General features: G+C 40.8%; 1 protein-coding gene across 1 annotated transcript in view; it reads left to right on the forward strand.

Moving 5' to 3' along the window:
• ZNHIT6 (zinc finger HIT-type containing 6) overlaps positions 1–17,452 on the forward strand; it is a 35,387-nt gene extending 17,935 nt beyond the window's left edge. The window contains exons 9-10 of the mRNA XM_074596553.1: positions 12,230–12,354; positions 16,497–17,452. Of these exons, the coding sequence (XP_074452654.1) occupies positions 12,230–12,354; positions 16,497–16,582 (211 nt within the window). The 3' untranslated portion in view covers positions 16,583–17,452. The remainder of the gene's footprint in view (positions 1–12,229; positions 12,355–16,496) is intronic.
• Positions 17,453–25,186: the final 7,734 nt, after the last annotated feature.

The following is a 25,186-nucleotide window of genomic DNA, read 5'->3' on the forward strand; positions in this document are numbered from 1 at the left end:
ATTTATTTTGAGTTCTTCTCCTTTCGGTTCCCCCCACCTCAAATAAACTAATTTTAGGTTTATGGCTGTCATTGTATAAATCAACACCTGGCATTGCAGTGGAAGTACTGGCGATTGAAACAGGACCAGGCTGCTGCTTAGTGGTGTCCGGCAGCGTGGAACAAAAGCTAAGCACAGACGGAGCTCTCACACGTTTCTTTATCCACATTTCTTTAACAGCGGGGAGCTGTTAACTGCTGGTTTGTGTAGCCTTGAGTGCCACTGTCAGCTCAGAGTAATTTCCCATTCTGTGCCACCTCATTCTGCGTGATTTTAGGCTGTTTGTCCCTGTTTGGCAAAATCCTCTTCCGTCACTCTCTGGGCAGACTGGAGGAGTAGGATTGGTGTAGTCTACTCATACATGCAAGTCTACATGCGTGTTGTGTTATCCAAAACTTCCCCTTTGCCCACGAGATAAATTCCTTCTCCGCGAGCACTAGATAATAGAAAGGCTGTAAATATACATTGTTGAATCGGATGTTGTTTTTAGGCTTAGCAGAACCTTTTGAAAAAAATACTTTTCATAGTTACAATTACGTATTGTTGAGGAAGTGCAGTGGTGTTTCAGAGAATATCTAGGCAGGATTATTATGGGTTATAAAATGTTAGTCTTCTAGTTTTAAGATAAGTACGTTACAGAAGGATTTTAGTATTTCCTGCAATTGTTTATGAAACAGGAGTTTGTGGTTTAGTTTTGGCTGTTTTCTGTGTTTCACAGCAAATGGCCCTTTTAGTTTGAAGGTCCTTTGCAGAATGCTTCAAATTTTTTGGTTTTTCTTTTTTTCTTCCTCCAGAAATATAAATTAGCCATGTAGTACAGATTTCTGCTTCCTCACAGGAGTTCTGCAGAACTTCAGAAAGAAACTGGATAAACCCACTGGTGCGCAGACATCGTGGATGGCTGCCAAACAACGTGGTGCTTGCTTTCTTCCTCCTCAGTGCCTTTTATCATCAGTGGTGACAGTTCTTAGGGAACTTTGTGATAAGCTCTTATTTCTGTCTTCTCTAAAACTAGCTTGTAAGAATTGCTTTCAGTATGAATTGGTAGCGCTCCACAATTACTTGGGAGTAACCTAAAGCATAATCTCTCCTCATATCCTCCCCCCCTTACCTGGCACCTACCGCTTTTTAACGCTGTAACTGTTACACCACTTGATAGTCTTCTCATTAACTGCACTTAACTTTATAAGGAATCTTGTGAAGGAGGGTTTAAACAAACAAGTGTTACGCAACTCTTCTTCCTTTCAAACCTTGGTTTGGAAAAAATCTGCGTTTGAATGGGTTATAATAGTTTTCCGTTTTGTGGTGCTTGTCTCTATCACCTGTTATGCAATATTTAGTTGGTGGTTGGTGTCCATTCTCTCCTCGGCTGTAACTATTCCAAGAAAGGTTTAACTGCTGCCTCTTGGATGATTTTTACAGTCTACATTCTTTTATAAAGTAGTCTTTTCTTTCTTCAGGATAAATTAGTGCCCTGACTGTCTTCAGTCCTTTATTTGGGATGCCTTCAAAGTGACTTCATATGGTAAGAGTATTGCTTTTTCCACTAAGGAAAGGAAAGATGCAACTGCCAAATTATACAATCTGGTTTGGGAAATACACCTTCTTATTTTCCTGAAAATTGCCTTATTAGGCTTTGTGTAACAAAAAAAACCAAACAACCAACACCCCCAAAAAAAGAATTCCTAAATCCAGCAGACCCTTGATATTTGTTATAAGTTAATGGTCAGAGTTGTTTTTTTCATAACTGCAGATATTTAATGAAAATTATTTACTCATCCTCATCGTATAAGATGATCTTATTTCTAGAAGAGAAATAGCTGCAACAGACTTGTTTTACAGGAGGTATTGTAAAATTTAAGAGACAATTAATTAAATAAATCTTAATGAGGTTAAACCACACAAACGGAAGATCTCTCTTACTGGTTCAGTGACATCTTGCATGAATCTAGTTTAGATAGTGACCTGTCTTTAATCACATGTGTTTAGTTTAATGGAATTAAAAAATAATGCTTTCTTGAACATCAATGTTAGGTCTTTTATATAGTGATTTTTTTTTTGCCTGTTAATATATTCAGAATGGCATGTGAACACTGTTTCTGAATAAGTCATTGTAGAAGATTTTTGGTATTTGAAGATACCAGTAGGCACTGACAGAATATTTAGGTGATTGCAAAATTTAGTCTGGTTGGCCTTAAAAGCTTTGCAAAGCCCACTGCTTTCAATGGACCATATCCTTTAAGGAGCTGGAGTACAAAGCAATACCAGACTGTATCCTGTAGCTTTCCTGTTGTAAAACTGCCACACCATACAGGGTTGCGTATAGAATCAGTTGTAGCATTGTTTTTTTAATAGTGGTAATACTGGTGCAGCTCATGCTTCAATTACTCAGAAAGCCAAAAATATCAAAAGCATTTTTTTGCCAGTTCCAACATGAAGGGGCTTCTTGCTCTCTGTGGTGACTTTGGCTGGTGCACATGAGAATACTGGCATGTTTGCCACTTAATTCTTGTGGACCACGGGGAAGAAAATCTGCTAAACAAGTACCAGAGGTGGTTCTCTACTTAATGCTGTTGCTTTATGGTGGTGAACACTTATTTTGCTTTAACTGATCCAGTGCAGTTGCTTCCCAGAAGGCTGGATGATGTTAGTAATTTTGGAGCGCTTCCCTGTCTCAAGATCAGCTGGCAGAAATGAGAGTTATTTCCTTGGATGACTGAGTTCTGTGCTCAAAGAGAATTTTCTTTTGTAGTCTATTGTTTTTAAATAACCAAGGGTTAGATCACATTAGTAGGTTGCAGTAGTCACAGTAATAGATTTAGGAAGATGAAGTAAGTTTTTTGCATTAGTGTGTGCAAAGATGCCAACAGACTTTTAGAAAACTGTCTTGGAATTCAAAGAGTAATATAAATATAATGGAACTAAATCTTTTTAAATGTAGTATTTATATTGGATTACTTATTTTCCTGTCATTAAAAACATCTATTATATATCTATTTTGTCAGTGATTTTAAGATTATCAAAAACTGTTATGTTTAAATACGTTGCAGATAGCCTCAAATATTGATAGTGTTAGTGTTTTCCTTAATTTTTCATACCTTCTTCCTACGGCACTTCCTTCTGCATTATCATTTGTTAATAACTTAATGTAAAACTAACAGAGCTTAGAGTCTTTGCTTTCTGCTTTTCAAACATTATTCAGTCGCTTTTAAAAAATCACTGCTATTAGTGTGGTGCATGGATCAGTTCTTTTAATCATCATATTACAACCTCATTTCAAAAGTACTACTTCATCTAGCAAAACAAATATGCTGGAATTGGCACGTTGCAAGCGTTGTTTCCTCCTCTGCGTTTTCTACTGATGTTGAAAAGTGTGGGGTGGTTTATTTAAGATTCTGTAGCCTTACTTAGGAAGCAATTTCTCTTCACGTTTGTGTAGTACGTGGTATACATGAGACAGGAATTAAGGATACAAATCCCTGACTGAACTGCTGGCCTTGGCATGAGTTGGAACAGACCCCAAGCTGGCTTTAGCCTGTGCCAGCAGAAGATTGACAGTAGAATTCATTACTCCTCTCTAGCTCGCAGCAGCTGGCACAAAAGCAGCTCTGCCAGCTTTACAAAAGCAGGGAGCTAGCTTACAATAGTCATTCTTCGCTGCACAACTGTAGTCAGGCTCCGGCGACTTTGTACTGTTCAAGGGGAAATGGAATTTGGTCTGCAGTCTGTTTCTTAAACACAGCGCTCCTGTGTATACTCGCGGATGTTTCTTCCCAGAGTGTTGGGTTTTGTTTTGTGGGTTTTTTAATTTGCAGCTTTTCTTACCAAATACTTTGCTACGTTTTCTTGTAGATCATTTCAGGCTTTCTAGTTTTGTTACTGCAGCCATTTCAGTGTCATTTTTCACTTGCTCCTTCTTATCTGAACATCAGTCTCTCTGCTGACAAAAGTGATGCAGAGCACCAGATGCCAGGATACACGGCTTTTACTGTAAAAAACAGTCACTTTTCCTTCCGTATCCACTTAGGTTTTTCATTGAAATCCTGTATTACACAACGTAGATGAGAAGCAGAAAACTAGTCATTGCTGAGTATAAGAAGTATGTATGATCTGAATCTGTAGCATGCATAGCTAAATGTTTATGATGTCTGACTACAATTACTTGACCTTTGAGAAGATTTTTGGGATGATTCCAAAAAAACCCAGAGTTTGTCCATCTTACTATCTTGAGCAATCATTCATTTTTTTTCTTGAAAGGGATTCTTTCATGAACCAGTAGGCGCCTGTTTTTTAAAGTAACAATCCTGCATTTTGTAACCCATCCTGAATTCTTTTGGATGAACTGTTTTATAATTAATGGTATTGCATTAGGATTTCTGGAGTGTCCCAGCTAGAGAGTTGGTGACTGAGATATCTATTGCACAAAGATTTATTTGAAGTTGTAGCCTCCACTCCAAAATTCTGCAGTCTGTGTTGCAGCAAGTTAGATCCAGACCACTTATGGAGGAGGAATATGTGAGTAAGTAGAGAGGTGGAGGAGGAGATAGGAATAAAACTGTTAGTGTTTGCTTCAGCCAGTGTTTTGTCCTGCCTGGTCATCTAGTGGTGTTCTGTAAGCACCACAGGTAGACCCGAAGACCTTCAGATTTGCAAAGCAGGTAGGCAGACCCCGAATTCTAAAACATAAATAAAACTGTACACAGTAGCCTCTTTTCTGCATCATAATTGGGCTTGAAGCATGGGAGCAGCATATGCATAGGCAGATTTTCTCTCCTCTCTCTGAGGAAGTGTGCGTCTAGGAAAGGCTGTTTCAAGAACAGATCTTGCAGTTTGCTCAGCCTGACATCTCTCCTTGCCTGGGTGTATGTAACATAGTATGGAAAATGCCTTCATGGAAGTCCGTGTACTATGTAGCATGCACACATAAGGCAGACTTGAAGGCAAAAAGACAGGCCATGAAGCCCAAGAAAAGACCGCAGTTGGAAAAAAACCCTGTTGAATAATCTGTTGTCCCTGGGCTGGGGGAAGGAGCTGGTAAAAATGGGCTGTAGGGCAGAAATAATGTCTGGACCATTTGCCCTATTCAGGTCTAGCATAAGTGTCGTGAGATGTATTGAGGGGTTTAATTCAAGTGTATCCATCTGGGTTGCTGTTAAAATATTTTTCTGAAGGAAAAAGAGGGTTTGTTGCTAGTTTCTTGGAAGAAAAAGACACAGTGTCTTTAAAGGTAGCTGAGTTGCTCAGTTTTTGGGACCAGACAGCACGGGGAGCCTGGACGAAGAGCCTTCTAGGAGGAAGGATAAAAACTCGTTGGCATTTGAGGGCAGTTACAGTGATAGGCGGAACTTGGAAGCTGCAGCGCTGCGAAACATGGCAGCGTAACCATCAGCGTTTTCACAAAGGCGGAGTAGAAGAGAACCTCTTCGTGTTCCAGTCAGGAAGGAGAAAACCTGTTGTTTCCTCCTGATGCTGCCAAAGGGGAATCCCTCTGGTTTTTTCTCTTTCTTGACGGAAATGATCTAGGGATGATTGTTTCGACCTCGCCAAGGAGGGAATTGACCTTCCTGCTTGTTTGCCAAGAAAATAGTTTGTTTATTTCATAGCTTTTCCTTTTCATTGTAAAGCATTAGTAACCCCTTAATGGAAGGTTTATGGCACTGTGATTCTGCTGTATAAATTTGTGGATATGTTTCCACCGTTTAGTACAGAGTGTTAGAGGTATGCAGGCTATCTCCATACGAGCTAAATTTGGAAGTTAGAATTTGCTATGTAGGGATACAAAACTACAGAAGTATCAATTCTTCCTGTTCCTGAAGTGGAGGTTCATTAGATTAACCCAAGTGTAATAACAAAAGTGTTGCCAATTTACAAGGATAATTTCTCATCAGTTTTATATTTCTGTTTATTTTATCAGTGCACTGCTTACTTATGTTAATTTAAGTCATCAAATGAGATCTGACCTGTTATTTTTCTGAATTTGATGTATTTTTTCACTGCATCCTTTGGTATTCCTTGGTATACCCCCACCTCTAAAATTATTTACAGTGATGTTTCATGAGTCTGTGTAACAGAAGTACTGTAATTAAAGTAGACTCATGACATTTGCTTTTTCTCTGTGATCATGCCAGTATTTTTTTAATGGTACAAGTTACATATTTTGGCTTCCCTGCATTTTTGGGGAGCCAACCACAGCTTTCACTTGTGCTTTCACTTTAGCTTCACTAAAGATGCCACTAATATCTTTTCAGTTTCTGAAACTTCAGGCATTCATCTTCAGTAGGCAACACACTCTCTTTTTAATAACTTCTCTCTTGTGAAGCTTCATATTCCCTTTAGGCCTTCTGGCTATCATTAACTCATTAGGCTGTTTTGTTTCTTTATCTCAGTCATATAGTAGCCTTATATGATTGTGGTATCCCCTTTTTCAGTTTGTCTGCTCTATATCACTTACAGATTGGTAAACCTTGAGCTTTTGAGCAGTTTGTAAAGCTGCCTGGCTTCACAAAGTAAGTAATTTCCTGTGTGTGTAAAGGACTATTGCTGTGATGCACTTGAATTATAGCATCTTTACTTGATGCTGGATTTTGTTACTAATTTTCGTGATGTCTTATGAGATGGGGAAAGTATTTGCTTTCTTGAAATTCAGTATCACTTCTGTATTCTTTGAATCAAATTCTACCAAATCCAAGAAACTGACATTTGTTTGTTTCACATTTTCCTTCTGTTTTGTTGTACTTTCCCCTATGACTAAAAGAAGCAGAATGGTTTGTACTTCAGTTAATCTCTAGATCATTATTGTGCATCCTGAATCCTTTTACCACGTCCCTCTTAATGCTCAGTCCACTAAATTGTTGCAGCAGATGCCTTATCGGCTTTATGGGTTTTGCCATCAATTGATATCTTTTTCCATGATTGTTATTAAACAACTTTTACTGTGTTTTTTCTTTTTGTGCAATTGCCTCATTCTCAAGAAGTTTAAACAAGGACAGCCTTTGTGCATCTACAGTGACATGCTTCTACAGTGACATACTTCTAGCATTATTTTGCTTATCTCTTCTTTCCATTAACTGTTTTGTATATTTTCTAGGGTAAAAGTGAACAAACCATTAAATCTTTCTGGACATCTACTACTGTGCCAAAGAATTTAGGTGACAATTTGTGTTCCTACTGTCTTCACCTGAGTATTACTTTTTTTTTTTTCTTCTTGGGTGTTTTAACTCCCTGAAATATCTTTGTAAGAGGAGGGGGTTTGTATTTTTTTCCATTTTACACTTAAGTTTTCAGTAGTTCTTAAATTTCCCTAGTGGGAAGGGCCTCGTATAGCCTGGAGAAGAAAGGAGGCCTCAGTTTTTACAGCTTTTCTTAACATCGTCTTTGTTTGAGGATGATCTGTGGCTGAAATATGGCGAAGCGTTGCTTGAGATGGGGACTTGGAAAGGGGTTGGCCGGGCATCTGCTCTGTATTGCTGTAGATTTGAGCTGTGCGGGTATCAACAGAGTGGAGGAGAGGTTAGTGAACATTTGTTGAGGCAAATTATGGAGGTCCTAAACTGAGAGAAAAACCATAGGCCAAGAGCGGAAGGAGGATCTGGCAGGTTTTAAAATATTTGTGTAAACTGTGGTATAATTTTTTTTCATATTAAAGTATAAACTTGAACTTTGTTCCCATCCCCCGTCATTAAAAGCGTTCAGGCAGAGTAGTCTTCCATATTGTTCAGCTGTTGATAAGAGTTAGTTACGAGGGAAGTGTTACGGCAAATCATTTCCTTTTTTTGTTTCTAAGGTCTCTGCTTTTTTGCTCATTGAATTTTCCAGGTTTTTTACGCATATGGACTAAGAAAAATCACTGTGTTCCAGATTTTTAGACTGTCAAAATTCTAGTGACAAAGTTCAATATAAAAAAGGCATATAGTTTTAATACATTTAGTTTACTTTCTGCCATATAACTTTCCTTTAATACCTAATTCAGGAGTGCATTTCACTACTTCCTTGTTCACCAAATCATAACCACACGAAGAGGTTATTCACCACTTAGGAATGAAAGTCGCATCTGTTAGTTATTATTTTTGCTGGGCTGCAGAACTAGTGCTTGGGAGAGACTTCAAATGTTGTGCCCAATCTTTGCAGATACCTAGGAAATGCTACCCTCTTTTGTTTAAGGGGAGGGGAAAAAGAAAAATCTTCATTCATCCCATAAATTAGAAGAAGTTGGATTGTGGATTTTTAGGGCTAGGCCCCAAATAGATAGCATTATTTATTGTATCTGAATTACGCCAAGTAAATACCTCGAGGTTTCCACTTGGTTCTGGGAAGAGAAATCATCTTTGTTTAAAATATGCGCAAAGGTTTTAGTTGATAGGGCTCACAGGAAAATTATGAACATCATTATACAAATATGTATTTCAGTGATATTTGGAATTATTTAGATGGTTAAAACTTGTCTGCTTTCTTTTCAGTGTCTGGCAGACTAAACTAAAGAAATAACGTGGTTACAATTTATCTTTAATTCCAGATTGCAGATTTTTCTTTATTAGTATTAAAATCAAAGTTCCTGTAGATGACATTCAGGAAAACCTGATCAGCAGGGAATTTCCTGCTGTCTGAATTCGTGGAGACAAGTTACGCCACTGCGATGATAGCCACGGGCTCCATTTGAGGGGAGCTGCTTGTGATGCAGTGACCTAATGCAGCATTCCTGCCTGTGGGAGACAGATTAGGAGACTGAATTGTTGAATTCCTGGAAGGTGGTGGAATAACTATAGATAGTGAACCTATCCTTTGCAGAAACTCATAGATGCTGTCAGAAGCGCAGAGCCACATGAGTTTCAGCGTTTTGTGAAAGGTAACAAAGCCATTCGTAGAACAAATGTAATAGATTATATGGGAACTGATGTGGGATTGCTGAATCTTGTTAAATTTTCTAAATTGTCACAATTTTTGTAGGCTTTTAAAATGCCTGCTGGCAGGCAACTTTTATTTAATTTTTGTCCTCTAAAAAGCAGTTATTGTTATTTCATTCCAGCTAAAATCAAAAGCTGATGTCTGCCAAGATTGTCTCTTTCTGGTCCTTACAAATGGAATCATCTTATTAAGAAGAAATCCAGGCTTATTTTTTGCTTCGTGACATGGGCATAAAGCTTTGCTTGGGGCAAGAAAATAATCAGGAAAGTATATTATTAGATGGTGGGAGTTGGAGAAGGAGGCTGAGGGAATGTACGGAAGAGAGAGAGACGCTATGTGGGAAGTAAGTACCAGGGATGAAAGAAGATTCAGAGAGAGGGGTGCAAAAAGAAGTCCCACCAAATACAGGGATGGGGAAGCCGTAGTGCAGACAATTTGTATGAACTGGGCAGTGGGAGAAAAGAGAAAGCAGGGGGAGAGTTTAGAAGAAAGACGTGAAGATGGGGAATTAAGGGTGGTCAGTTTGTTCAGAGCCAGGCTTATCTTCAAATCCATCCTGTCACGCAGGGCTGAGGGAGCTCGTTTAGGATGACAGCCTCAGTTAAGTTGGTTCCTGTGACTGGCCCTGGAGCATGGAAGAGTCCGAGTGAAAGGGCGGGCGTACATTGATCATCAGTTATCTTACTGGCCTGTGTCTTGAAATAGCCAGGGAAGGAAGGGCCTGAAGGTTTTAGCCTGTTTTGGGTTCTTACTGAGAAGGTTACACAGCCCCAGTGATACAGGACAAGTAGGTAAAAATGGTGATGAAAGAATATCTGGTAATGTCTGACTACCAGGTTCTCCCTGCTCCATCCCCTACCTGTGGTGAGGCCACTTCCCTGCAAATTCATGGCAGGACCTACATTCCAGCATTACCCTACATCCCCAGCTTATCCTGATGAATAATCAGTACAGGAAGTTATAAGACTTGTAAAATTGCCATTTTGTTTCATTTTTAGTTTTTCTCCAAACAGGTCTAGCCTTTTCATAAGTAAAAATTGAAATTGGATGCATATTTAGGTTTCTGGAAAAGCCTTACAGGGCAGTCATCGGTGTTGTTCATCTTCTGGTGTATGGTTTTTACTCCACTTCTGCGATAAAATTGGGAAGGTTTTTATCATGACAAAGTCATTCAGAGAGAACCTGAAAAATCAGTCTTGCTCAAGAGCCATCCTGTATTAAACTTCAGAATTGAGTGACAAATATTAGTTTTCTTTTGAGGTCTTTTAAGCTTGCACAGCCGAGGAAGAGGTTGGCAGGTGGATTAGCAGAAAACCTCAACTTGCACTTGTGTATAAAGTAGGGAATGTGGAGGATTGAGGTCTTTTGGATAGCGGAGACAATAACAGCAAAGTTTAAAAAAGAGAAGCATTAACCTCCTGTGTTACATTCTCCCTGAAGTTTACAGCCCACATTATGCACTAAAAATTTGGATGTTTTCTCTGTCACTGTCAACCAATAAAATTTACTTTAAAAACAAAAAAGATAAAGCTCTGAGTCGGTGATCTAACACTTCAGTAATCTACTATCATAAAATAGTTTTAAGTACAAATGTTTTATCTTCTGCCAAGCTGGACGCTAAAGATGTTTTGTCTAAAACATGAGATAATGGAAAGTGTATTGTGGCATGTGTTAGCCTCTTGGTGGTAAATGTTTGCTTAACCAGAAAAGAATGTGTTGAGGTCCTTGCCAAAGGAAAGGTATTGTCGTACTTTGCATTTAGAGTCCTGTAAATAAAGCAGTAAATATGTTTCTGTTCATGTGTGTCAATCCACAAGTTACGAATGCATTCATTCAATAAGAAATGTAATATACTGTTATCCCTTTTAAAGGGTTTCAGTAAGAAAGAGGTCATAATTACTTTTGGTTGAGAGAAACATGAAACCAAATATTTTCATGATGATTGAAGTTGAATATGAGAAATAGCTTTTGCTCAAACTAAGTTTCCCTTAAATCCCAAGAATTCAAATCCTGTTTTACCTTCAATATTCTTCTTGTCTGCTGACTCCTCTGATGTACAGTTCTTAATCACACATTACTGTAAATCATAAAGTGTATAACTTTCTTCACCCATCCAGTGTTGGTTTTGGCAAAAGAAAACCCAACTGCGTAATATGTTAATGATCAGAGAAAGCAGAGCAGCTATGGGAAATACTCCACTTGCTGCCCACAGTGTATTTTGGTTTTGAACTTCATTTGCCTTTAACTGATACAATAGCTTAGTAGTAATTCAATAATGCTGATTACAGAAAGAATTGCATAACTCAGATTGCAGTGTAATAGTATCAGAGCATCTGTTGGATGCCACAGTTAACAGCAAGTGAAAGCAACAGGGTTTCCTCTTTCAAGAGAGCTTTATTGAAATGTCCCTTCTTTTCCCCAGAATCCCACGTCCAGGTTTCCAGTTAGAGAGTTGGGAGAAAATACTAGAGTTCTAGAAAATAACTATGGAGAAGAGGCTCAGTTTACTTTTTATTACTCTGGCATCATTTGTGATGTACCTGGCTTCACCCTCCAGGGTGAAGAGGAGCCCTTTTCTGGGAAAGGACTGTGCATCTGAGCCGTGTGCCTCTTGTAGCACACCCATGCGTGGGGATTTCTCCGGGGAGTTTCTTGCAGACAGTGCTGTAAGCAGAGATTTGCTTAGGCATAAACGGGGATATTGTACCATCTTTTAGAAATCATTGCCCCAATGTCCTGGGTATTGGAGCCTTTACTTCTGCAAACCCAGAGTTCTAAGTGCTTCTAGTATACCTTCGCTTTAGTAGTTGTTCAGATATGCTTATTTCATCTTCCCAGTACTTCACTGATAATTCATAAGTAAATGTGATAAATAAGCTACACTACTAACCATGTATATGAATCCTGTAGTGTTAAAGCCCGTAAGCAGAACATTAAGTGTTACTTTTAATTTAGAGTCTGATTTTTGGTAAATATATCCATTTTGATAATGCTATGTCCATATCTGATTTTGGTAGATATTCATTAAGAACTCCTAAAACGTTTTGGCCTTTAGAGAAATTTAACTTTGTTTCTTCTCCTATTCTTATGCTTAGATGTTAGGAGAGTTTAAAAAAAAATTACGTAGTCGGATAATAAGACAGGATATGTAATTTGAATCATAAGATTGTTCTTATGAACATGATATCATCTGAAAATCCTGCAAATTGCCAGAAAGCTTGTTTTTTTCCCAGAAAGTGTACATTATGTCCTTGGTAGTATTAAAATAAACTTCCCTGTTATTTTTAAGGTACAATGAACTGGATGCCAGTAGAAGCCTCCTAGACAATTTGAAAGGCAAAGTAATAATTGAGTATCCAACCTTATTTGTGGTCTTGAAAACATTGAAGAATGACATGGTGGTTCTTGGCCAAGGTAAGAATATATTTATTTCCTGTTATGCTATACTTAGATACTTTAGTTAAATAAACAATAATTAAGGATACACCTATTAATAATGACAGGAATGTGTAGTATGTGTCGTATTACCTCTGAATCTAAAGGATTGCTATAAAAAACCTGTTATGAATGCTCTGTCTTAAAACTGCTGGCTGATGGCTTACATTCATAAGCTGTATTGTATGTGTTTTTCCTAACTTTGTTTACTGGTGCTTGATTCTTTTTTTATATATATATATTTTTTTTAACCACCAAGGTAAAACAACTCTTCAGACTTGCACTAAATTATGTATGTAGCAAAGTTTGACAGAGTTCGTTATTTCTAAAAAGTCAAGCTTTCTGGAGAAGATTAATTTTAAGTAAGCCTGCTAATCATACAAAGGAATCATTCTCCGTTATTTTCTAGCATAATTTCTAACATTGGACAAATAGTTCTGAATTATGGGATAGTTATTAGATATCATAATGGCAAAGTAGCTTTTCAGGTGGGTTAAAAGCACAGTGTTACCTTTCGAAAAATACTTAGTTGGGGGAACACTTTCATCTTGGAATTAACTCAGAGTAGAGTCTGGGTCTAGCAGGAATTTGTGTTTTATTTTTGAAGTTAATTTCCATCTCTCTCCCCAGTATAAAGGCTTCGTGTCCCAGCTTCACTTTCTGCAGCTGGTGATACAGGGAATCAGTTCCCTTGTCTCTTCATGCCCCAGCTAGTCACCTTAGTTATCAAATTCCTTACTTTTCAGTGATGAGCCAGTCTAATTTTTACAGATCTCTGAGGAAAAGCTTTGAAATATGTTTGCAATGGCTATTTCGCTGGGGTAGCTCAATCAGGGTGTTCCCTATATATAATTTGACTGAATAAATATGAGACTGAGAATACCAGTGATACCCAGCTTCCGTGGATCTTGGCTGTTCTGGCGAGATGACGCTAAGGGATCCATTGGAGCAATCTGCTCTCAAGGAAATGGCGTGCAGACATTTTTTGCACCATGTGCTGAAAGAGCTGCCGAGAGGGAGACACCATACCGGGCATAAGGTAGGAATCATGTCTGAGCAGCTAGGTCCACCGATAATCACCCTAGGAGGGCATGTACATATACCGGAGTACAAAGAAACTAGATATTTTCGATTTGTCCATTATTTCTTGATGTAGGTTCCTTGCTTTTCAGTAGTCAGCCCTACCCCTGTGATTTAGATGTCAGGAGGGAATTAGAATTGAGTGACTCATAAACTTAATTTGAATAAGGAGTGGTGGTCGTCGTCTCCTGAGCTAGTAGGGAGGTTGTCCTAAGTGTTGCTTGAACTACTATTATTTTGTAGTTGTGCTGCTGCAGCAAGTAGCTGACTCTGTAAAAGGCAGAGTACATGGGCAAAGGGAAGAGAGAGACCGTAATAGATGGGGAAGTGCCCATATCTCTGTCACAGGATCTTTTTTTTTAAACTTTCTATAGATGCCATACAAATCAAGTGCATAGCTCCCTATTGAGGTGCATTGGGTATAATATAGCAGAAGATTATAACTAATGGCAAAACTAACATGATTTTCACAACCTTTATCATAATTTATTTTTGTACATCTTTTTAGTTAGCATATTAACATTCAACTTCAGCCTCGAGTTTGCTTTGGACCCTGTGTTCTTGGAGTTTTTTCTGTTAAGAGTGGAAGCGTGCCACAGTAACTCTAGGTTCTTTCAGGAAGAGTGTCCAGGACACAAATACAAAATAGGAGGGCTGTTTCATAGCTGTTATTCCACTTGAAGACTAAATAGCACTTTTGTCGAAGTGTGGTACAATCATTGTACTCTTCTTCTTTTGGGTCATCTTTACAGAATAAAGGAGAAAAACCAGTATTTAGTTTGCTTTACCAGTTGCATTCACAGATAATTGCTAAGAATGGAAATCTTGGGTTCGCCTCCAGCCTCTGCAGGGAGAAGTCTGGTGTAGTGAGAGGTGCTTTAACCCACTCCCATCTCCCAGGTGACCTTTCTGCTGCGGCATCTTGTCTGTTACTGGCAGTCCGGGTTCTTCAACTCACGTGGCTTTTTGTATCAGTTGCACGTTCCTCCTAAGCCATCCATCCCGCTCTTGCTTATCCTATCTCTGCCGATATTGCCTTTCCTTTCGGCCTGCCGCTTTCGTGCTTGCCCCAAGGGACGCTTGTCTTGGAGCGCCCGTCCGGCTCACCTCCCCTTGGCGTTCCAGGCAAACAGCTGCCGTTCTGCGGAGCGGGTGTCTGGTGGGGTGTCTGCCGGAGCGTGGGGGCTTCCACTACCACAGCCCTCCAGGGTCTGTTTTCAAAGGACCCAGGCTGAACAAGAAACAGTGTCTTGTGGAAATTTAACTGCTAAAATGATGTTTCTTTACTGAGAAATCTCAGATCTACCCCCTTCCCCAGGAAGAACAGAGGCATGTTTTCATAGCTGCAGCAACAGGCACGTGCTGGGGAAAGATCCCCGTTCTCCCCTGCGATTCAAGTTACTCCCCCCAAAGACTGGGGGAGAGCTAGAGCTGGACATCTTCAAAGAGCAACTGCTAGAACTCAGTGAGGAAAAAGCCTATTTCTCCTATCCCTGTTCTCAGAAATGTCTGGAGTAGTTTGGCTGAAACTTTCAAAATAAGTAAGGAAAGTAAGGATTGAGGAAGGAAACTGGCACTGAAAAATTTGAACCAGAGTTTAAATTTTACATTATAAGTAAACTGCAGACCGTTTTATGGTGGGAAATACTGAGCAATACTAATTTATAGGCAATGCTTATCAACAGCATAAAAATATGTTCCTTTTGAGTGAAGACAGTCTATAATTCCTGTTAAATAAAACTTACTGAAACAGACTAAACTGAAGCTAAAATTTGTCTGTTGAGCTTCACTGAGAGTCAGAAGATTGCCACATTCTTTTATGTGATGTTTTGATGCTTGACTTGCTTATAGCAAAAACTACAGGTGCTCTGATTTCAGCATACAAGGTCAGTCATGGCTGAAGATAGTAGGGGATTACAGGAGCTTTCACAGGACTTAGAGGCAAAAACAATCCTTACTTTGTGCATTACTCAGTACATATCTGGCATATAAATGTTAATTGATTATACACTAGATTTAATGTAGACAAAATGTGACCTCCGATGTTTCTGGGTGAAATGCTTCTATTTTCTTGAACAAATTCCATTGAAAGTGGTACAGGTGCACACCGTGTCCTATGTATTACCCGTCTTTGCCAGCTGTAGAACTTATCTGGACAAGACAGCTATACTGCATCAGCTCCTTTCGGTAACGTTTCCTTAATGAAGCATCTGACACTAAATGCTCAAAACGTTCTTTAAATTCATAGTCCGATCAAATACTGAAAATGACAATGAGAGCAGAGTGTGAATCATGGGCCTGCTTTGCTGTAGTTTATTTTTGTGTTGCTTGAGTGCCACCGACCAGTGGCATTTGGTGACCTCACCACAAGGTGACCGGTGTCGGGGCTTGTTAAAGGAGTCTCAGGGTGTGAAGCTGAAGACCAGTTTGGGAAATGAGTGCTTCACAATGCCATCTCAGCAGACCACAACAGCCGTGTCCTAAAGCACAGGTTACTGTGCAGCTTTAACCTCATGGATTCACGCAGCTTAACACCATCTTTGAGACGCTGGAACATGTGGAAGGAGCACGTAGGTGCACCATCTTAATTTTCCTTTTCCGTTTAGAATTTCTCAGTAGTTCCCCATCTTAACTAAAATGCTAATAGGAGTGTAAATTATTTATAATTCATTACAGTTATATATGTAGCAACACAGAAAACAACATTTAAAACGATTAAGAGAACACTTTGAAATTCTCAGTGGATGAAGAGGAAGACTTTTGTGTGGGATAAATGCTCTGCTTACCTGCTTGACTGAAAGACCAAGATTTAAAAACTAAAAGAAATTCTGAACATTGTCTTGCTTTCTTCTTCAACGACAAGGTCCTACCCAGGGCTTCATCCCATGTTATGAGACTTGTTATGTCGAATGAAATAGCCATCCTCAAGGAGAGTGTGGTGGAAAGGAAAAGAAGATACGACAGTGCTTCTGTTCGATGAGCAAACAACATTGCTGAAACTAATTCCTTGTTTGTTTTTTGTTTGTGTCCTACACCCTCAGATGCCAGTGAACCTGCAGAGAGCTCGGACAGTGAAAGTTCATCCCTTTCATCTATGGAAGAAGGGGAAATTCGGGACAGTTCATGACGGCTCTTTGAGAGAAGAGGGTGGAATGAGACTTTTATATCATTATTTTTTTTAATTTCATTAAATCTTTTTTTATACAACTCGGAGGTTTGGTTTGGCATCCTTCACTAAAGGCAGCACTCCCAAACTGCCTGCCTGTTTTTGGATTTAGGAATGCATATTTGGGGATGTAAATAAAGACATGGGGAATTGTTGGTTCCAGAAAAAAAGTTATATTATTTAATTGCAGCCTTTTGTCCGTGTATCTTTAATAAATCAGAGTAACCCTAATTTAAAGTTTCCAAATGAGTTTCAACAATATATTTTTTCCATTTACCCTAGCAGCTCGGCATCTGATTTCTGAGTTTAAATATCACATATTTGTATTTATATGTGGATTTGAGCCTTAATGCTTAAGCTTACTGAGAAAAAAAACACGGGTGTTTCATTAGATTAATTTTCTTTTAGGGTATTTCTTTATCATGCTGAACTGCTGCAAATCATCTTACTTTACTTTGGACTTTAATCTTCTGCGGTGACATGATGACATTTTGGTGCAATACCTTTTTTCTTTTTTTTTCTCTTAACTTGGTTGCATCTTCTTTAATGTGTTAAGGATGGGTCAAGCCATGTTTTCAGGGTGGCGTGATGCTGTGTGTTTAATCTTCTACCCTGATCTTTTAAGTCAGCATGGGTTTTAAAAACAATAGAAATGGATACATAGTGTCGATAGTGCTAATATATTGGACTTTATGTTCTTATTTTACTAGTGAGTAAAAAAAAAAAACTACTGAAGCCAGGTTTTTTAAATATTTACTGGAATATCAGTTAAATTCACCTACTTAAAACCAAATAAACCTTGGAAAAAAAAAAAAAAAGTCCTGTACTGTATCATCTGCTGACAATAGAATTTTGTTGTTAACTTCTGAGAAGATTTCTGGATCCCAGACCCCTTACCGCTGCCCCTGCATCCCCGGTGCCTGCGGGGTGTGTTGGAGGGGCAGAGCAGCCCGTGCTGGGAGCGGGGTGACACGCTTGCGCCGGGGAGTTCCCAGGAATCAGCGTAGGCGTTTGGGGTTAGTTTGGAAGGGTCTAGCGAAGTCAGCATTTGTAAAGCCTTAAGGACATGATGACTTCGTAAGCAGCCCTGTGAAGTTGTTGCTGCCATCGTTGTTACCCCAGTCTGTTTGTCTCCTGCTTGAGACGAGCACCTCTGTGACAGAAGTTGGTGGCAGGGGATGCACGCTAAACTGCCATGAAAGTGGTTTTCCAGTCATAAGTGTTCTTCCTGCCAGCGCTGACGTGGGTAGAAAGACAGCAGAAAGCGGTGAAGGAGCTTGTTGAGGTAAGAGGAGGCTGTGACAGCCTTAGGGGAGAGGGCCTCCACACCCTGTCTGGGCTTCAGGGCACTAGGCTGTCGGTTCCTTACCAGTCATACTGCACGGAGACGATTTCTGAGATGTTCAGAGTTTTAGAAGTTATTTTTTTTCACACCTTTGCAAATAAATTGACGTTAAAAATTTTTTCACCATTCCATCTAGCTACTGAAGTCTGGAAAGAGCATCGGACCGTTGTAGTCGCATACTACTTTTTCTCACAGCGGTATCACGTGTCCTTTCCCTTGTGTGTTTTGCAACCCCGGGTAAAACAGGGAAGTTTTTCTTCTTGCCTGGCAGTGGCCTCCTGTACTCTATTTTCTTTTTTAGTCATTGTTGGTCCTCTGCCCACCTCTTGTTTCAATGTTTGTTTTTTTTAACCCTTTTTAAAGGAGCAGGATTTCTAGCTGTAGGTGCTGCTTTCATATTTTTTCAGTTCAGTGAAAGTGAATAAGCTTTTCCTAATCAGTGATTACTGCACACTGACTCGGTAGCCACAAATTACTTTAAACCAGTCTTGAACCCATTCATAATAACACCGATAAAAGAGCAGAACAGCAAAACTGCCACAGTTCATTTGCTGGGGGTGTTTCATCTGGAGTAAAAGCGTGGCATTTTTTTTAAGATTCATGGCACGCAGTGGAAATTAGTGTGCTGCAAATATTAGTGTTGATCTGCATGCGTGTGTGATTGGTCTTTGGCTGAGGAACGCAGGCTTGTAATTTGCATTACTTTCCTACACTCTTGGAGGTTTTCATTAATTGTACGAAAGGGTTTGCTTGAGGTTTTTTTCTTATATAAATCTAGTTCAAGCTTCCTTGTGAGTTACACGCAACTGTAATTTGTTTTTAAATGAAGATGCGGTTAAATCTGTCCTTCAGATTTAAATCTTTTCCTACCTTAATGAAGGCTTTAAAAAATTAAGGAGCATTCCTGTGGTGGTTACTAGAACTGAAATTTCCCAAACAGAGATGGCAATCACCTTCCCGCGTTCAATCAAACTGAGAGTAAAAGGCCACAGTAGCTTTTGCCATTCATTCCTAACTTACTATTTACTTATTGTTATTTGGTTTCGGTAACAGTTGCACTAGTTTGAACAGTGTTTATTCATCAAATGCAAGATGAAATTCAAGTATTTTCATTCAGTTTTGCTAAACTTTTTCAATTTTTGTTTATAAAAAGGAATCAGAATGATGGTCTCTGGTTAAAAGCACATCCTTACGGATGACAGGTGACCAGTACAGGTCCTGCAACAGCGGTCATTCTTCCTGAGAAGGAGGTGACTGATTTACTCAAAGCTTGTGCACTCTTTGGCTGGACAGATGGTTTTTGACACTTTCGTAGGCAGTTAAGGGAAGTTTTTAATTCCTTTCTGAGCGACTTAACCGAGAACGAGCATCTTGTAATAACCTTGAAGGAGAAAAGGCGCCTTTAAAAGCTGTATTTTAAAATTTCTGGTCAAGCACTTGGAATTTAAGACGTGGAGCTGAAGCTGCCTGGAAGACTTCAGTTCTGTCCATTTTGAAAACACCCTATCATAATCAGACTATACGAGGATCCCTGCAGGACTCTGCCTTGGTTGAGCGCAGATGATGTCTGTGAATGAAAACTCTGTGATGTTGTTTTAATCTTCATCATTCAACACCAGCTTGCGCTGAGTGCTTGATTTTATGCCTACTACACTTACTCATTTTTTTTTTCCTCTATAAACTACTTAACACAGAAGGAACAAGTTGTTTTTGTGTACTGTAGTTATGGCATTTCTTTTAATGTTTAGACATTTCAGATTTCAAACCCTGAACGCTCGCAGCGTGCTTGAGCTGAAGGACCATCGGCTTACAAAGCGAAGAGTAAGTAAGGGCTCTTGTCCTGAATGAACATGCTACTTAAAAAAAATTAAAAGCTTAATGAAGTCATCCCTTTCACAAGGCATAGAGGACAAAAATAGAGCATAGCTAAGCGCATAGCAATAGCTGAGAGGTAGGATTGAGTCAGCCATATGAGAACTGGGTTCTTTTCCTTTTTTGTATAATTTCTTGGGGGTATGAGGCATAAGTTACTGAGTTGTCATGGGTAAACGACCTCACACCCCCTGCCAGTGTAACAGCTAAGTTTTGAATGAATGCATCTGAATTCTAGGTTTTACTGTATTTATCTCGGCATTAGCAATTGTTGATCCGTAGAGGAAAAAGGGGTCATGCCGCAAAATGTGCGGTTGGCACTGGCTCTTAGAGGCACGTCGGACCGATTTTTGTTACTCCAGTCAAACAGTGCAGTTTTAACTTTGCATTTACCGTGCACTCTAGTCTAACAAAGTCCGTCAGTTGCTAAGTTCAGTGTAGCGCTGATAGGAAGTACAACCTTCGTGTCGTGTATGAACAGCCGTGATGCAGACCTTGCCCTGCCAGATACGGCTGTTCTCTGTTGACATCTGTAGGAACTGAGAACGTACAACACCTTGCAAGAGCAGGCTCTCAAAGAGTAAATACAGCCGTGATGATGTAACTCCAGGCCATATTTGGTCCCAAACATTTCGTTCTGCTTTCTTAAATCCCACGCTCTTTTCCTGAAAACATTTATTCTTCCTCCCTCCAAAGGAAAAAATATCTTGAATTTGTGTTTATGTTGTTGCTATGACATTTGGTTAAACTCTATGCAGATGCACGTTCTGTTAATAAGAGAAAAAAAAAATGAACTGTGTACTTCAGTGAACAAAGATTGCCCTGTGTTTGTGTTAAAATGTTGCTATGGCAGTGCATATGGTTTTATTTGGTGGAAATTTGTGGTGAAGTGGAAGGAAGTCACATGTATGCAAGACAAACAAGAAATGGCAGCAAAAAACAACTCGAAATAAATACTGAAACTGAAAGGGAAGTTGCAGATGACATGTACAAAATCAGGAAAAACCAAGGATAATTGTTTTGCTGCCTGTCTGTCGGTGATTTGATAACAGAAATGTGTTCCCACTGTGTCCTGCCGTGTCTCGGTGGCCCATCGGACAGCGATAGCGATGCTTTTATTGCGAGAGCTTCTTTCCCTCGCTGGCTCTGTGCATTGTAACATATTTTTGTTTTGGAAGCAGAGTTCCACTGTCTTGGCCTGATTTCACCACTGCTAATTTTTCCTGCCGAAAAGCATTTCCAGGCTATCTTATTGTAGTAGGGGTTTTGGCAGGAAAAACCAATAGAGTGATAAAATATGGGAAGCTGCTAGAGCCTTGCCTACCTTTGGGGCAAGGAGAAGTCTATGTAGACTTACTAGCTCCTACTAGTGATAGAAACGGTGGATTTTTATTTTTTTCTTAACTGGCACAGTAGTCCTTATATTTGTCTAATCCTTTTGCATTAGACTTCTTTTTGCATTAGTTGCATCAGTACAGCTGTTTGCGGGGTTGCGTGACAAATCACGGTGGGTTAAAAATAATCTGCCAAAGAAGCAGGGATAGAAATGAGAGGGGAGAGGGAGTCTTGATTTAGAGAATAAATTGCCACACCGGGAGCTGGCTGGTTCCTGCATGATCCCAGCTGGTGGAGAAAGCAAAGGTGTTTTTAAAATCACGTTGCCGCTTTCTTCCTGTTATCCCAGTTCTGCCTCAAGAAGGAGGAAGAAGTGGCTGTGAAAGCTGCCTGTTGCCTCTCCACCCCTCGCTTCCAGGTTTTCTGCTGAATCGTGTGGTAGCCACAGAACCTGTCCATTTTGCCAAGAGTGCCAACAGGCAGTAGAGGTATGTGTCCAAGTGAGTAAAAATTAAGTTGGTGGATGAGGTATTCAGGAAAAAGAGCAGACAGAGGTGGCGTTAAAAGCTTGCCTGAGAAGTCCCCACCACTTTCATACCTAAACTCTCCGTGGTATCTCTTGGTTGAGCTTTTTTGCCAATCTCTGCTTTCAGCTGTGCTTGGGCATCCATATTGGTTCTAGTGGGATTGTTCCACTACAGCGTGAGTATCTGCTTCTGTAGAGTAAAATGTATTTTCCTGTTTTAAGATCCCATTAATAGACTGGCTTTACAGCTGTGTTGTCTTGATGTCTAATTTTGTCAAATTCATGAGGTAATTAGGCTCTAACGTGGTTGGTTTGAGATGCTCAACGAAATCGGCAGCTTCTGAGAAACTGGTGTCTTCGACTTAGGCGATCTGCTGGGCTCCTTTAGGTCTGGTGCTCAACCAGTGTTCTCAAAATATTGTTGGACTGCACTGCTGGCTGTTCAACTGATGCCTGTAACGGAGCGCCTTCATTAACCGCATTCAGTTCAGTTAAGGTTAAGTTGTAAACATACGTGTCCTAGCTAGATTCTCATCTGGGCAAATCTGTGCACCTTACCTTTAAATTTCTTCTGTCTAGTAAATGAGAACTTTACAAAATCTTGCATAATCTTTTCCTCCTGGACGGTTGCTACATTCCATCCTGTAAGTGTACTTCAAGACAGATGAAGTTGCTTATGTGAATGGTGCCTTGGGGTCTTTCAGGATCTTCTCCAATATAAATTGTGTATGTAGAAGTCATAGCTTTGTAGTTTCTTCTGGGGGGGAAAAAAAATCGTAGCATACTGGATACAATCTGTTCAGTTTCTTGGTGTTTGGTCTTTACAGGGTAATAGACACAGATGCCTATTGCATCATTTTGTTGTTTGAAGTCGTCTTTTACAGGATTTATATTTTCTAGACACCAAGTCTCACTGCAGTTCAGTGCAGTTCAGTTGTTCATGAGTTGAAATGCACTTATAGGTATCTCCAAAGCTAGTTGTATGTTACTGTTCTCACCATGGCACCGCCATGTTTCCGTGTGCGGTTTTATACGTGGCTATGTAACGTGGAGAAAAAAATTGTGAAGATGAAAACAAGGACATGTCTACATGAAAAAACAGGCGTGAGGCAGAGTACCCAGCCTTCCTTTGCTGTGTGCTGGGCGCTCTGGGTGCTGCTTGGAAATGGTTACGCTGATTAGACAGGAGTAAACTAAAACATGCACGTGCACCGAAGTGCTTCTCTGCAGGATCAGCTCAGAAGGGACAGCATCTGGCGAAAGCAAGCCTCTGGTGTGACACGTGTACCTGCTGCTGTGTAGGTCGGTAGGTTTGACTTCCAACCCCGAACGACTGCCCAATGCAAGCTTCCTTGTTTCAGTCCTCAAGACCTGTGCAGCTGTAGCCTAGAAATTCTCCTGCGTACCCAAGTCTGCGGCAGAGCTTGTCTGGAGCGTGGGGGGATTCCTGCAGCTTTGGTGGACTGTGAGCATGAGAAGTCCTCCCGCAGTGATCCCACCTGTCCGCAGTGCCGCTGCCTGTTCCCACGCAGCCCATGTGCCACCTCGGCTTCCCACCAGCGGCGGGGAGGTGGTCCCAATTCCCAGGTGGACCCGTCCCCCGGAGGGTCAGGCAGCCCAGCGGGGACCGCTCTGCTGTGGGCTCCGCAGTCATTTATATACGGAGGATAGAGGTTCTCATGGCTCAGCCCAGCGAGGGTTAATTAACAGCTTGGCTATCGCGCTGTCAGTAAGATGCTGCCTTTTCCTTCATCTGCTGCTCATTCAGGAGAGCGAGCTAGCAGCATCCCACGAGAGGATTTAGCATAATTGTGGAAATCTGTTTTCTGCATACTCCTGCTTCTATTTTGTTTCCCACAATGCAGCGCTTAAGGAAGCAGAAACTGTCTTCACTGTGTTGCCTTCGTTATTAAGGGAAGATGTTACATGTGACCCTGGTATTATAGTGGTTACCACCATCACACCCTTGTAAAGAAGCGCCTCGAGCCCAAGGCTACACAGACTGTAGTTTGACAAATGCTCCTTTTGGCGGCAGCACCAGCTTCAGCAACTGCCCTGTGCCACCGCGCTCCATCCTCGGGTGACCCCGGCGCTCGCACGGGTGCAGCTGCCTGGGGGCTGCGGGACAAAGCGGGGCACCTGAGAAATAAAAGAGCCGAAGGAGCCGTGGTACCCGCGAGAGGGGAGAGGGGGGACGGCTGGAGCAGGGGCTGCTGGGGGGCGACGGTGGCCGCAGCCTCGGCGATGCTGCTGGCCCTTCTGGTGTGCCAGGGCTGCCCAGACAATGCGGGGCTCTCCTGCTGCCTGCCCGGTTTAGGGGAGCTCCACACCCTGCAGGTGACTTCATTTTCGGGGTTTCATCTGCTCGATGGCCTGGAATTGAAGTGTGCTGAAAACTGACCGCGTCTTGTCATGTACATCGTTTATTATGTTCTTAACTCCTTATCTTCTAGTATTCATCTTGAAGAGGGATATTGATAGTTTAGGTTTTGATCAAGACCAAGAAGTAAAATTATAGCTGTGTTCATTAACCTTACCTGTAGGCCCTGCTGATCGCACTTAAAGGAACCTGTGCTTTTATCATTTATAATTTTGTGCTTAGTGTTTAGGGTTTTTTCTGCTGGAACAAGAGAGGGTATAAAGATTTAAAAGCAAGTGCAAAGGTGATACACAAGAAAAAGGCACTGAATCCTTTTACAGTACAGGGAATTGTGGAGTTCGGTAGTTTTGCCATGTAATTGTGAAATGCAAAAACTGGAGAGAGGACTTTACGGGTGACAGTGAGTTGGTGTGAGTTCCCTGCTCTGGAAGAGTTGCAGTTCATTTTAGCGGGGTTCATTCCCTCTCTTTATAGCGGGATAATTTCATTTAGTATATTCATTCCTGAGAATGATCTGCTCCTGCAGCCCTTATTCTCCCAACGGTACATTTACAGCTTACAGAACCACCACCCCTCTCTCTACCTGATGAAACGTGCAAAGCCCAAAGTGCAGGTTGTCAAACCCAGGGCCTGGCAAGAGCCCAACCTGAGGCAGGAGTTGGAAGGGATGCTTCTGTTTGTATGCGGTGTGCGTCTTACAGGCATGTAGTCTCTGCGTCTAGTATAGTCCCATGTACATGTAATTTTTCAGGGAACTGTTACTTACGTCGGTTTGAAGACGGGTGTCGTTCAAGTCCAGGTGGCAGTGGGGAGGGCGAGGAATGCGCCTCCAGCTGCCAGGTGGCTGTGAGCAGCGTGTTCCTCTGCCTCTCTCCATGCAGTAACCCTGCATGGAAACCCGATGGTTTCTCAGCGAGCGGCTGAGGTAGCGATGTGTTGGCTGCTAGATGCCAGTAGAAGCCAAACAAAAGCACTTCATCGCATTTTATGCTTTTGCTGTCAACAAATACCGTACAGACAAGTTTAGGTACAGCTGAGACTGGTGGCCAGGTGGTGAATTCCAAAACAGCTCAAGTTTTGAATGCCTTCGGGGAGAGAACTTGACTG

This window comes from Larus michahellis, chromosome 8, assembly GCF_964199755.1.
Source record: "Larus michahellis chromosome 8, bLarMic1.1, whole genome shotgun sequence".
In the NCBI taxonomy this organism is placed as follows: Eukaryota; Metazoa; Chordata; class Aves; order Charadriiformes; family Laridae; genus Larus; species Larus michahellis.